This window comes from Belonocnema kinseyi, chromosome 6, assembly GCF_010883055.1.
Source record: "Belonocnema kinseyi isolate 2016_QV_RU_SX_M_011 chromosome 6, B_treatae_v1, whole genome shotgun sequence".
NCBI classification, from domain to species: domain Eukaryota; kingdom Metazoa; phylum Arthropoda; class Insecta; order Hymenoptera; family Cynipidae; genus Belonocnema; species Belonocnema kinseyi.
The window spans coordinates 95,354,506-95,369,218 of record NC_046662.1 but is presented as its reverse complement, the minus strand read 5'-3'; the positions used below and the strand labels follow the sequence as shown (position 1 = coordinate 95,369,218).

The window sequence follows — 14,713 nt, the reverse complement described above, 5'->3', positions numbered from 1 at the left end:
ATCTAGTCGGGAGTGGTGCTGACTGAAAACAGATGATTTGGAGCGATTCGCGCGCCATCTGTTGGCCATTCTAAGGACTTATTGAACTACCCTCGTATTTTTTTGAAAATGTATCTTTTTTGGTTGAATGCAACTGTTTTTGTTATAAAATTCAAATCCGTTTTGGTTGAAATCTGAAATATCACATTTTTCGTTGCATTTTATTGAAAATTTGAATTTGTGGGAGAAAATGTAAGCTTCTTGGTGACTAATTCCTCTTTTTGGTTAAAAATTCCTTTAAAAATTCAAATATTTGGCTAAAAATTCATGTACTTTGTTAAAAACTTCTTTATTTTTATAGAAAATTTATCTTATTAGTTGAAAATTAGATTTCTCCTATTTATAATTAATTTTTTCTACTGAAAATGTAATTATTCTATTTTGGATGAAAATTTATATGTTTTAGGTGAAAATTGAACTATTGGTTGAAAATCCGACTTTTTAGAAAATTGATCATTTGAGTTGAAAATTTATGTATTTGGTTCAAATTCAATTTTGTTTAGTTAAGATTTATGACTCTAGTTGAAAAGTCACTTCAACTATTCCATTTTTTGCGGAAAATTTACCTTTTTTGATAAAAATGTAATATTTTTTGTTAAAAAATGTTCTATTCTGTAGAAAATTTAACTATTCTATTTTTGGCTGAGAATTAATTTTTTTGGTTAAAAAAATATATATTTAGATAAAAACTTGTTTTTTTTTGTTATAGAACATTTATCTTTTGGGTAGAAAATTCCACTATTTGGTCAAAAATTCAGACTTTTTGTTCAAAATTCATCACTGTGATTAAAAATTAATTTCTTTGACTGAAAATTCGTTTCTTCTTAGTTGAAAATTAATTGATTTTGCTGAAAACTCATTTTGTTCTTCTAATTTACTTTTCTAACTGCAAATTGAACTATTCTAGTTTTTGTTTCTATGTCTTTTTTAGCCACAAATGTATATATTTCATTGAAACTGTATCTTTTTCGATAAAAAATTCATCTTTGGATTTGACATTAAATTATTTTCTTGAGAATTCTTTTTTTGAAAATTGAATGTTTTAACTGAAAAATTAAGTCTTCTATTTTTGGTTAAAAAATAATTTTTTTTATGAAAAATTTCTTTAATGGAAAATTAGTTTCTTTTTGGTTGAATATTTATTTTTCTAACATTTTAACTATTTAAATTTGTGTAGAAAATGGATCTTTCTTAGATACAACTTCATGTAATTTGTTGAAAATTAGTCATTTTGGGTATAAAATTAATCTTCTGGTAGAAAATTTAAATAACTATTTGTCTAATCATATTTTTGGTCGAAGATTCATCATTAATTTTAGTTAAAAATTCATTGGGATATAGTAGCAACGCTTGAATAAGACACTAGTTAATGCTAATAATATGTTTTCTAATATTTTTACTTCTTTTACCAATTAAATTAAACATACTATTTCCTATTTCAAAATGCTTATAAGTGCTTGTCTCAAAAAAGATAAATATGGAGAATATTCTCATGCTCGTGAGAATTTCTCAAAGGCACTTAAACTCTTTAGAACACTATGGTGCTGCATGGAATTAGCTTTGCTTCAATAAATAAGAGTTTACGACATGAATGAAGTAAAAAATTACACAGAGTTAAAATGCATCCATTATAAAGAAATATGCATGAAATGATTGTATTATGTCTATATTAAAGTGATATACACATATAACAAATATATCCTGCATGTTATAATTACGGATACTAAATTTATCATTAAATATATTTAATATCCTTCGAGACTAAATTTACCTATAAATTCTGCCTTTTTTAAATTTTAAGCATTTATTAGAGTCACTATAACTAAGTACTTTATACGTCCTGTTAACATAAAACTGTACTTTTTTATATAAACAAACCTTTATTCAGTATTTTCTGGGAAACTAAAACTTCTGCGAACATAGTTACTTGCTTTTCCTATTTTTGCTTTTTCAGCGCATATTACGCGTATATTATTTTATATTATTTTACGCGTATATTACTACGTATATTACCTCTTTACTTTTCTACGCGTTTTGACGTATATTACGTTCGAACGAAAATTTTCAGGGCGCATACGTCAATTCTGAAAAATACTTAAAATAATCTATTTTTCTTTATGTAAGTCGTGGTTGCCGTGTCCACTTTTCAACTTTTCCTTACAGTAAATTGTAAAAAAATGTGTCGAGGGGGTCTAAAGGAACAATGTGGGACCAATTGTCCTACAAACTCATAAAAGTCGAGAAAGGAAAAAATGCTGCTTTGTGCATCATTTGTGATAGCGTGATTCACAATACTTCAGAATCTAGAATTCAGGATAATTTTTCAGAGTAAATCTCGTAGCAAATACCAACATTTAAAAATTCTATAAATTTTAATAAATGTTAAAGCAAACTGCTTTAGCGCGACCCTGCATAATTACATATATAATATTATGCAATGTGAACCATGATAATAATGATTGAAAGAATAAAACGACAGTTTGCGAAAGTTTTCTGTCCTTTCTTCCGTTCGAAAAACTAATCCTTCCATGGAATTCCATTATGATGTTGGGTATTTTTGGCAGCCCAGGCATAATTATTATTTTCAATTACTGTAACGCATTTTGCAGAATTCTTAACAATTATATTATAGTTGAAAAATGAGTTTATGTACTTGTCAATACTGACGACACTGGTTTTGTACATCGGCTATCTTGAAAACGTAACTTACAGGACCTAACTTACTCGAGTTACGCGTAACTGACCAACGCTGTTTTTCAGGCACTTTTTACACTTAATATATTTCCAAATTTCCACGCCCCCCCCCCCCTTCCTTCCCACTTAGAAAAGGATAATCAAATGCGTAACTCATGCCTGCGCTACACAAATTACGAAATTTTGCTGCATCAAAAGCACGGAGTAATAATGAGGAGATTAATCTCCATAATATAGGTTTTGACGGTGCAAACTGCGCCCTTACTGTCTACCCTCACACATAAAAAAAATATCGGCGCATGCGCACTGCAATTTACTATCTCTTTCTCTCGTGAAAAGAGATAGTATGTCGTAGTTCGCACGCGCAACCACCTAAATAATGGTACAGATAGCTCAGTCAAAACTCGAGGCACTTTGCACAGCATGATCGGTTTCCTTATTATTACTTCGTGGTCAAAAGGTAGCCTAAGCCTTTCTAAAAGCAGTTTTGAATTTGAAGTTAATTGAAATTAACCCTTAACCAGCACACTTCCTACATGAAACATAAAGGGCACACTGGGTCAGGAGGACCCATCACCAACTTTGAGTGCTTACTGCAACCAAAAAATGCATTTTTTCGGACTGTAAAAGTGCATGCATATGCGGACGAAGCTCAATTTAAGCTGCATGCGGAAGCTAATTTGGCTTGCTTGGAACCTTCATAAGGCGCCCTGCGATTGTAGGAGCAGGCGGTCGCCTGCGTTGCCTTCGCCTTAATATAACATTAAAATCGATAGAAAAATTTAAAAATACCGTTTCTTTACACAAAATGAGATGAATGTTTCAAAATTAACTCTTGAAATAATGCACTTTCACACAAAAATAAGCGCAATTGTGCATGGTTTAAAAAAGGTATTAATTTGAGTCGAAAGTTATCTTTATTTGACAAAATTAAAACAACGGTTTTCATCATTTTTCTATTACGCACCCTTTCGTTTGGTGTTTGAATGGGAAATATTGCGAACTAAAAATTTCCCTGGGTCGTCTAGGTACGTAGTGGCGGTTAAAGGTTAAAGGTTAAAATAGCGAAAATAATTTAATGAAAAAGAAGGGTCCAATAAAGAATAACACTTAAAGAAGCTGGATCATCAAAAGAGGAAATTGATACATTTAAAACTTTGCCTTACAATACAGTTGTAGATATAAATACTGCATATACTTGATGAAACATTGATTTCCTTTTTTCTATAAAACAGCGACTTAATTGTCGATTCGAATTGTTATTTCGATAGTTTAATAATATATTTACATTTTTACATCACTATATGTACTTTATCGTGTAGGAAAAATTACAGCGGACATTTGTAAGTACTGTTTACATACACGTGTATAAATATATATTTATAGGAGCTAATTTAAGACTGAAGCCCTAGAAAAAGTAATTTCGCTTGCGAAAATTTAACGAATTTTGCTATTTGAAATTTGCAGTTATAATCTCTTGTACTTGATGTAAAACACTAAAATCTGATTTTTCACTGATAGGCATAAACGTTAAAAATAAATAATTGAGATCTTGATTAATGTATTCATCATCATTAGCAACATTAAAGTTGCCAAGTTTCAGATTTCCTGTTACAAAGTGGTAATCGCACGCTTCTCGTATCTCATTCACGTCGATTTTCGTCTTAAAAGAACTATGCTGTTATATAATTTAATAGCAGGTCCAAGTCGCAGACCAAGCAACTTTATTAAATCTTCTTGAGTCAACATTAAAAACGCCTCACCGTCAATGCTCTGTAAAACAAATCATTTCAAGTATTATAGTACCATTGGACATATCTTTACTTATTCGCAAAGGATTTCTTCAAAATCAAATTGATAAAATCCGAGCGTCACTTTTTTTAATCGCCAGTGATCACATTGCAATGAGGGGTTAATCAATAAGGGGCCCATGTCTAAATTACGTAACGGATTATAGGCCCTATCAAATACTCCCAACTCATAAAAAACTATTTTACCCCCCCCCCCCCACACACATCATCTTACCGAAAGTAGTTTTAGTTTCCATAAATGTTTTGCTAGTTATTGCTAGTAGAATTAGCAGGGTTTCGAAAACATAGAAACTTTTATGAACGGAATAAAATAGTATTTCAGATACAAATTTAAAATGTTCAAATTTATTAATTTATATTAAACAAAAAATGTCTTTTCTACTATAACAGATGACTTTGCAACATAATAATTAAAATTTAAACATAATAGTTGAATTTGCAAACTAAGAAGATAAATTCCCTAGAAAAAAGTGCCATAGTTTATATTTCAATCGAAAAAGATGAAATTTATACAAAAAGAAAGAAGAATTTTAAAACACAAAAGATGAATTTTCAACAAATAAAGGTCTTTCATTCAAGGAAGAAATAAAAGTTTATCTAAATTGATGAAACTTCAAACTAAAAAACGAGTATTCTCTACAAAAGTTTAATTTTTCAAATAAAAATATGACTTTTCAGTAAAAAATTAATTTTCTACGAAACTTACGCATTTTTACTCAACAAACATTAAATTTCAAACCAAGAAAATTATATTTTTACTAAAAAAGGAGATTTTTCAAATAAAAAAGATCAATCTTAATAAAATGGAAAAATTACACTTTCAATTAAAATACTCATTGAAAAAAAAAAGAAAAAAAGGCTTTTCGACTGAACAGTTGAATTTTCAACCAGACATAATATTTTAAACAAAATCGTTGAATCCTTGAGCAAAGAAGAATAATTCTTAACCAAAACGTTGCATTCCCATTAAAAATAAAAATATATTTCTACTAAAAAAGCTGAATTTTTAAATCAAAAAGATAAATTTTCAAAAAAATAGTTGTAATTTTACGCTGACAAAGATTTCAGTTGACTTTTTATGATCAAAAATATTAATTTGTAAACAAGCAATAAGTTTCTAGGAAAAAAATTGGATTTTCAATCCAAAAATACAATTTTTTAACCAAAAAGGATGACCGGTGTAAATATTTATATTCCTTCTCTACCAAATTAGTTGCCTTTTTATCCGAAAAAGATGAAATTTTTCCAAAAACAGATCATTTTTCAACACCAAAATATAAATTTTAAACAAAAAGGAAATTTTCTACGAAATAGTCAAATTTTTAACAAAGTAGTAGAATTTTCAACCAAAAGGTATGACTTTTTAACAAAATAAATAAATTTTTAACCAAATGGTTGCATTTTTATCCAAGAAAAATCAAATTTACCTTAAAACCGATGAATTTTTAATTTAAAAAAATCAAATTTTCAAGTCAATTTTCTACGAAATAATTAAATTTTCAAACAAACAGTATAATTTTCAAGCAAACAAAATAGTTTAATTTGATCCAAGTAAAGCGAAATGAAAAAGACAAGTTTCCAGAAAAATAGTTTTCATCCAGAAAAGATTTCACCTGACGTGTCAGCCACAAAATCTGAACTTTAAACTAAAGGTTAATGTTATACGAAGAGTTGAATTTTTAACCCAAAAAGACGAATGTATAAAAAAAGTGGATTTTCTACCAAAAAAGTTTCTTTTAACTTAATACGTGAATTTGCAAGGAAATAAATTAATTTTAGATATTAATCCAGAAACTTTAACCAAAAAATCGGGTTTTCAGAAAAACAGTCAGATTTTCGGTAAAAAAATTCCTTTTCATCCAAACAAAAAAAAATTTCAATGAAATAGCTCAATTTTCAACCAAAGAAATGAATTTTTAATTAAAATGATGAATATTAAATTGTAATACTGGAATTTTCAACCAAAACGTAGAATTTCTGAACAAAGAGGTTAACTTTCAAAGAAAAAATTATTTTCTACCAAAAAATCTACTTTCTGCGAGAAAAGTCGATTTTTTAACAAAAATACGTGAATTTTCAAAGAAATAAATGAATGTTCAATTTCACAAGATTAAATTACATACAAATTGTTACATCTTGAACCAGAAAAGGTCAATTTTTCACGCAAAATAAAACGGTTAAATTTTCACTTTAAAAAATTAATATTCAACCAAACTGAGAAGTTTTCAACTAAAATTATGAATCTTCAACTTGGGCAGTTGAATTTTATGCCTACAAATTTTTATCCAAAGAAGATAAAATTTTAACCAAAAATAGAATTGTTGAATATTCCCTTAAAATCTATTTCTTAACAAACAAAAAACGGATTTTTTGCCAGAGTTCAGCTTTTAAACGCAAGTAGTTAAATTTCCAAGAAAAAAAGAACCTAAATTCCCAAAGAAATATGTAAACAAAATTACATTACAATTTAAAAATATTTCCTCTTTGAAATACTACTACCCCTCTAAAAACTACTTGAAATACTCTCTTTTTGGAAAATTTAGAAAAAGGAACTTTTAAATTGTGACGAATTTGGACTCGGATCAGATTTTTTAAACACCTTTCTTTTAAATCCCAGTTTTTATTCTTTAAAAAAATTCCCTGTTCCAAGTGAAATCATATTTATTTACGGTAAAGCTCACTGTCTTAAAATAAAAACGAGAATTATTTTCAATCATACTGTAAATAAAGTAGAAGTCACTTTTCTACAACGACAAAAATGATTAAAATATTGAAGACTTTCATTTTTCTACGATCTGAAGTAAATTCCCTGTTTTTAAATTGAATTAAATGGCGAAAAACTTGATGCAAATCATGCAGAACAAAGTAAATTAAAATTCATATTTAAAATTCGACCTACTGTTTCTAGTTCTAATTTTTGGCATCAAATGCTATATTATCGCAGTTTAGCTATTCCCAATAATATAACTTTCATATTTGCCACTATGAAAGTAAGATTAAAATTAAGAAGGACAAAATAATAAATTTCACCTACATTTTTCCTGAAGATAGGCCCAATATCCTTGCAGTTGGGCAGATTTTGAATGAACTTGATGACTTCCTCGTTCGACCAACGACGAGGATTGCCAGTTTGTTTGGCTACGACTCTATTTAAAGCACCACTGTGTTTTGCCCAGATATGAGGCGCATCTGGCCGTGGATTATACCCCGGATTGTACACGGAATGGTACAACTCCAACCTCAACTGCTTATCCGGTATATTTGGAGTATAATTTACTGACGAATCCCCCATACCAGAATTGGAACGAGAAAAGGCGTGCTCTTCGGAATTGTGTCGTCTGATAAGATTTAAAAAGAAAATTAATATTTCATAAAAGGACAGATGAGAGTCAAGGGCTGACATAAGGAACGAATATATCACAAAGATGAAAAATATCGCAAAAATTCTTTTAACTTACTTCTTTTTTCGCTTCTTTGTGGGTTCTTCGTCATCCGTTTGACCATCACTGTTCATTTGACGATATTTACTAGACCTGAAAAATAAGAATTAATAGTTTTCACTTTCAAGCTCAATAGTTATTAAACTATATTATTTTTTAAAGCAAAAAATTACCTTTCCGAGGTCTCTGACTTTTCGTTCTTATCCGAATCTACATCTTCTTGTTTGATCGCATCCTTATCAAACTTGAATGCTTTATTGGCATCGAAAATGAATTTTTCGTCTTTATCCGATCTCTCCGTTTTAATTTTATCAGTCTTTTCTACTTTTGGCTTCTCCAAGAAGTCGTCCTCATACTCGCAAATGTCATGTTTTCCATTCAGTCTATCGGACATTATTCTTATTTTCTGTAAATTCTGCTGAGAATAGGGGCAACCGGAAGCAGCATTGTGCGTGGCAAATTTCGGTCCCTTGATGTGACCTATACCTCGACAGCCATGAGTTCCACACTCAGCACGATCGCTCAAATTGTCAGGCACTACGACAATAGCAGGAATTCGTTCAATTTTCTGCGGCACTTTAATTTCGAAACACAAGAGAAATGTATTGGAATATAGATGGGTGCTTATTATTACAACTCTCACTGTAATCAAATATTCTGCAAATTTATTTTTGAAACATTTGATCGCGTTTTAAAACACAGGAGCCGTTTTTTTAAATGTCTCTAAAAGCAAGTACACAACTTGCAGTAATTGCAATTACGCAGCTCCAAAATCATCACTTTTTCAGAAGATTATTAGGAACGTTCAACGAAAGTTCGAAATTTAAATATCATAAATTACCAACAAAAAACTGTCATATTCTTTTCGTAAAATGTGAAACGCAGAACTGCGAGGCGCCGTATATAATATTAATGCTGCAAATGTGTGAACTAGCGCAAGGGAAAAAATTATTTCATACACAATTTTTATCATTTTTAATGCAAAAATATTTAGTGTTAAAAATATTTTTTCTCTCTAAAAAAAACATTTTGTTGTGTCATGCAAGTTTCAATATATTTTAAGTATTAGCTTTAATGAGCTCATTTTGATGCAAAAAAAAACAAAAGTAAATCAATATTAATGTAAACATGAAACATTCACTGTGTACAAAAGGCTAATCTAGAATTTTATGTTAAAATTCATACTTCAGCTTTGATCGTTTATTAATCACATTCTTTCCATATTCTGGATAAAATTTTTCGAATATATTCATTATATAACGTTCATTTAAGCTTATAATGTGTTAAAACTTGGATGAAATAGTAAAAAATCCTTTTTTTTAAATAAACAATTTTGACATAAAACGTGTTTTTTCACCCTATATGATGAAAATTGTTTGTTTTCCACTTCGTATTACCGTCGTAAAATCACTTTTATGCTCAAATTAAAATGCATCTTAAAAAGTCAACTACTTGCGCTACTTCGAGACACTAGCCCTAACTATATATTTCAGATTCCAATTATCAAACTTCAATTTTCAAGTTCCATTAAACACTCGGAATAATCTTCTAAAAAATTGATACTTTTGGAGACGCTTAATTTCTGTCACTGCAAATTACGTACTTTTAACCTGTTGCCGCCAGTTACGTATTTTCATTTAGGGCCCAAGAATTTTTGTACATTTATATGATTATTTCTTGAATTATACATCACTCACTGCTTTATAATAATGCTATTAGTTTGGTAATGAAAGTAAACCCATTTTATCAGTGTCGCTATTTCGTCACCTGGGAATGGTTAAACAGTGATGCGCCATCTGGTACAAAAAATCGGAATAAGAAAGAGTAGGTAGAATTTTAAAATTGGATTATAATTTGTGAGTGAAAGCATTTTTACAAATGTTCTGTTTTGACAAAATTATTTTTAACAAATAGTTGCACTATTTATTGTAAATGATAACACAGTATAAAATTCAATAATGTTATTTTGATTATTTAATATCCACAGAAGTCAGCCCCGTGCCACTTGATGCTAAAAGTGGGATGACTCTTGACTTGAGAAAATTAGTACGTGCGCGCGGCGCTGTTTACCTATTGGGAATGGTTAAACTGCGATACGCCATTTGGTGACAAAATTCCGAACTAGAAGGAGTAGATACGATTTTAAAAATGCATTTTAATTTGTGCATATAAGTGTTTTAACGATTTTTTTTGGAGTTTAAAGTATTAATTGGATACTAAAAATAACTCTTTATCGGAAATAAACAGTTTTCGATTGAATTTATATTCTATACAGTGAAAAAAACATATAAAAAAAACAATTGTACTTTTTTAATTTGTACGTGAAATATTTACTATTTAAAAAATTGACATGAAAGTTAGGTTAGAATTCGTATTTCAATTCCAATCGTCTATTATTCGTAATTCTTTCTATAATCTGGATACAATTTGTAGTTACATACATTAATTAAAGTTTTTTCAGGCTTGAAATGCATTGAAACTTATATGAAATGACGAAACAATTGTTTCGTTTTTTTTTAAAACATTTTTTACAAAAATTTTTTTTTCAGTGTATAAGATGGAAATTCTATCTAAAACGATTTGTTCTGTATGAAGATCTACAAAATTGTTAAAATAAATCTACAAAACTCTTTCTAGTTCCAGTTTTCGGCACCAGATGGCGAAATGGTCGACCTGCATTGCCAATAGGTCCCATTTGCTACAAAATGCATGGTAAAAATTAGAAAACTGATATTTTTTTAACGATTCTACTCTACTTTTCTTCGTTTTGTTTCTCGCAAAATAAATTAAAATAGTTTTAGCATCTAATAAGGATAAATAAATGATGGAATAGTGTAAAGATTTGAAAATATATGCGACTGAAGAAATTGAACAGCGGGAAATGTAAAAAAGGTTTAAAAATAATGGCTAAAAATGTAAATATTGTTAATGTTATTAGTTTCGGTATACAATTAAGACGTTATTGTCTGTTTTTGACCAAAAAAATACTTTACATACATATAAATGCGGAAGAAATTACTTATTTTCTATACAAAACCCTCACAAGATAATTTTATTTTTATTTCTATTTACTTGAATTACTTATCTGCAAACCTTAAAGAGTTTGTTAAAAATAATCAATCATGTTTATAATTATAGCACAATATATAATACTAACAATATTTTAATTTGTACAGCTTATTTTATTAAATTGTTTCAAATTTCTTTCTTCTCATTTATTTTCAAATTTGTACACTATTTTGTCATCCATTTTTCCTCATCCGATTCTAAAACTATTCAACTTTATTATTCCGGCAAAAAAAAACAAAGAAAAGCATAGTAGAATTACCGAAAAATATAAGGTACAATCTGAATTAGGTTTTCAACTGAATACGTTAATTAAAGTTTATTTAAGCTTATAATCTATTGAAGCTTGCATGGAATAGTAAAATAATTTGTTGCTCTGGATAAAAACAGTTTTGCCAAGGAATGTGTTTTTTCACTTTATGAAATCTATAAGATAGTAATTCCATCTGAAACATTTTCTTTTCGATAACAACTTATTTATACTATTCAATCATTGTTTTAAACTCCAGAAAACTAGAATAAAAACATTTTTATGCCTAAATTATAATGTCCCCTTAAAATTCTATCTGTACTTTCTAGTTCTTCTTTTTTGCACAAGATAAGCACCGAATTCAATTGCATCTGTAATAACATTTTGGGAGTTAAATATTTACTTACTAAGAGGTGGTTCCAAAGGATGGGCTGTTTTCAGACACCAACCCATTGGATGAATGTCCGTGGAATCATCATCAACCCAGTAAGCATGGTTTTCTGGCCATCCATCGAAGCGTATTTTCAACCTGTACACAACAATACATTAATTTAATTTCACGCATTTAAAAAAAAAAGAATATTACCTAAATAATAAACACGAGAAATATTTGTTGTAACAACTTACATGTGATCTTTTACGTCCTCGATTGTTGCCACTCGAATCATTTGGGGAACTCGTTTATCTACAGCCTCCAATTTCATACCGCGCTTGAATCCACAAGGTGATCTCTGCTTAAAAGCACGTGCTGGTGCAGCAGTAGACTGTGTTTCTCTCAGGTAAGAATCCCACGTAAAAGATTTGGAATCTTTGTAGCCTGGTTGTGAATAAGCATTTTTATTATTAAGACAAATTATTTATAAATGTGTGCTATAAAAAAATACTTGTAAAATTAAAGAAACAATAAATTTGTATGATTGTCAATCCTTTATCTCATATTTCTTAGGACTTAAAAGACTAAGTGGTATCGATTTGAGATGTTTGCTACAACTTTCCTGGGTGATGCCACAATTTAAAGTCGAGGAACAAGATTCGAGAAATTCTTAATCTTTTTTTTTAACTTCTCACGTAGTATATTCTCTTCAAAATGTCAAAAATATCTCTATTGCTGTCGGCGAGAAAACTATTGGTATTTGCCTTTGAAGCTTAACAACTCAGCCAAACAAATTCTCGCACAATAAAAAAAATAGTCATATGAAAGCTAAAAAGTGTTCTACGCAAATAAGCTTGAAGGCGTTATGTAAAAAATGTAGTGTGATTTACAGACTGAAAAATTTAAAAAAAGTAAGGATTTTCGAGTACATTTAAGAACAGTCAAATTTAGAGAATTATTTCTTATACAAGGAGCAATGGGAAAAATTTTAAAAATTCATGATAAAGATATTAAAGCGATTCAAATTGCAAACTGTAACGGATAGGCTCTGTAATTATTTTCAATCGCCAGGAAGGATGTGACAGTCTTATTTTGGTGAAAATCGTGATATTTCTAGACATTCTTTTTCGGAAAACAAGTGACAGAAAGCAGTGGGAGGAGGGGGGGGGGGGGGGGGGGGGGGGGGGGGGGGGGGGGGGGGGGGGGTTACTGCCGACCGCAGTTTTCCTCATGGTCATGAATTTTTTCAAATTTTTCCCATTGCTCCTTGTATAAGAAATAATGCTCTAAATTTGACTGTTCTTAAATGTACTCGAAAATCTTTACTTTTTTTTTTACATTTTTCAGTTTGTAAATCACACTACATTTTTTACATAAAGCCTTCAAGCTCATTTACGTAGAATACTTTTAGCTTTCATATGACTATTTTTTTATTGTGCGAGAATTTTTTTGGGTGAGTTGTTAAGCTTCAAAGGCAGATGCCTATAGTTTTCTCACCTATAGTAAGGCTTAATTGACGCATAATTTAATAAGCTTTTCAATGCTTTTAAAAAAAAAAAGTCTCGCTCCATTTTTGAACGAGTGATCACGTTTCAAAGTCAGTAGTGATTCTTAATATTATATACTTTCGCTGATCGTATCAACAATTTCGTACGGTAGTGTATAATATGAACATATAATACATCAAAAACAAGATATAATGAAAATATATAATTAGCTAGTTGAACCAATTTCAACGTTTAACTCGTTCAGCCTCACATTACTCCATATCATATGATGTAGCATTTCAAGTGACTGAATAATTATTTCTACTAAAACTAAGAGTTAAACAAAGTATCTGTCGGAAAATAAATGTACTGTTATTTCTTAATTTTTTTCGAGCGCAAAAGTCAAAATATTCCTCGTCATTTCAGCCAGGTTTAAAGACATATTCAATGAAGCGTCCATTAATTACCAGGGTGGTCACTATTTTGTAAATTTTCGACTCTCGGCATATATTATTTATTGCGGAAGTCGATAAACAGCACCAAACCTTTTTGCAAATAATCCATTGATTTTGAATCATATAATAAGTAGGATAAGGAAATGTTTGTATCTTAATAGAGAAAAATACAGAGCGGTGTACACACACTTGATACACACTAGCAGTAAATGCACACGTGGAAACCGCGTGTTCATGTCTCTAGAATTCTATTTCCTAACTTGAAAATATGCAAATTTAAAAATACGGATTTGAATATTTTCGAAACAAAAATGAATAATTTTAAATTGCAAGCATCTTAAAATTTAAAAAAATATACCGACAATTTTGAACATTTTAACTAGAAAAAAAGAGTTGAATTGGAGAATTACGAAACAAGTATGATTTTAGATTAAAATTTTGAAAATAGGATAATATCAAAACGTTAAAAATGGAATATCTCAACAGTTGAATATTATAAATTGGATTATATATAATTTAGAGGAATTGAAAATATGTTCTTTATAATTAACCCTCCGCCATGTAGGACCAAAGCAGTTTTCAATTGGTGTTCAGTCGTAGCCCAAAAGCGCGACACTTATGCGGTTTAATCCATTCTGACCTCATATGAGGTAACTTGGGGGGGGGGGGGGGGGGGGGGGGGGGGGGATGCGGCCACTTGTTTCTTCTCGATAAAATTCGACTTCGAAAAATCGCCTGTGTCACGTATGACCCACATGGAGGGCGAAGGGTTAAAGGCGTTAAAAATTAAATAATTAAGGACTGAAAACATTTGAATAACTTTAAATTCAAAGACAATGAATGCTTGACAACTAAATTCAATCCTAATGTCAAAGCTTCTAAAATCCTAGAATTTCACATTGTTATTACATAATAAAATCATAATTTAGCATTAGGGCTGATTAAATCAATTTTTCTAAAACGAAAAAAGAAATTGCATTATTAAAAAAAACTTTCAAAATAAATAGTAATTTTAAATGGAAAACCCTAACAATAAAACAATTTCTACTCCGAAACGTTAAAACTTAAACGAATGCGAACCTTATTTAAAACAGAAAA

At 29.7% G+C, this 14,713-nt stretch overlaps 1 protein-coding gene across 6 annotated transcripts in view; it reads right to left on the bottom strand.

Annotated features, from left to right (window-relative positions):
- Positions 1-3,995: 3,995 nt before the first annotated feature.
- The window catches only part of LOC117174408 (lethal(3)malignant brain tumor-like protein 3), a 31,292-nt gene continuing 20,574 nt past the window's right edge, over positions 3,996-14,713 (bottom strand). For 4 of the 6 annotated variants that reach the window (XM_033363504.1, XM_033363503.1, XM_033363505.1 and 1 more), the window contains exons 12-17: positions 11,928-12,117; positions 11,708-11,829; positions 8,158-8,560; positions 8,003-8,077; positions 7,579-7,882; positions 3,996-4,506 (exon numbers count right to left, since the gene is read on the bottom strand). In XM_033363504.1, the coding sequence (XP_033219395.1) occupies positions 4,381-4,506; positions 7,579-7,882; positions 8,003-8,077; positions 8,158-8,560; positions 11,708-11,829; positions 11,928-12,117 (1,220 nt within the window). In that variant the 3' untranslated portion in view covers positions 3,996-4,380. The remainder of the gene's footprint in view (positions 4,507-7,578; positions 7,883-8,002; positions 8,078-8,157; positions 8,561-11,707; positions 11,830-11,927; positions 12,118-14,713) is intronic. The other 2 variants (XM_033363506.1, XM_033363508.1) reach the window with 1 other exon arrangement.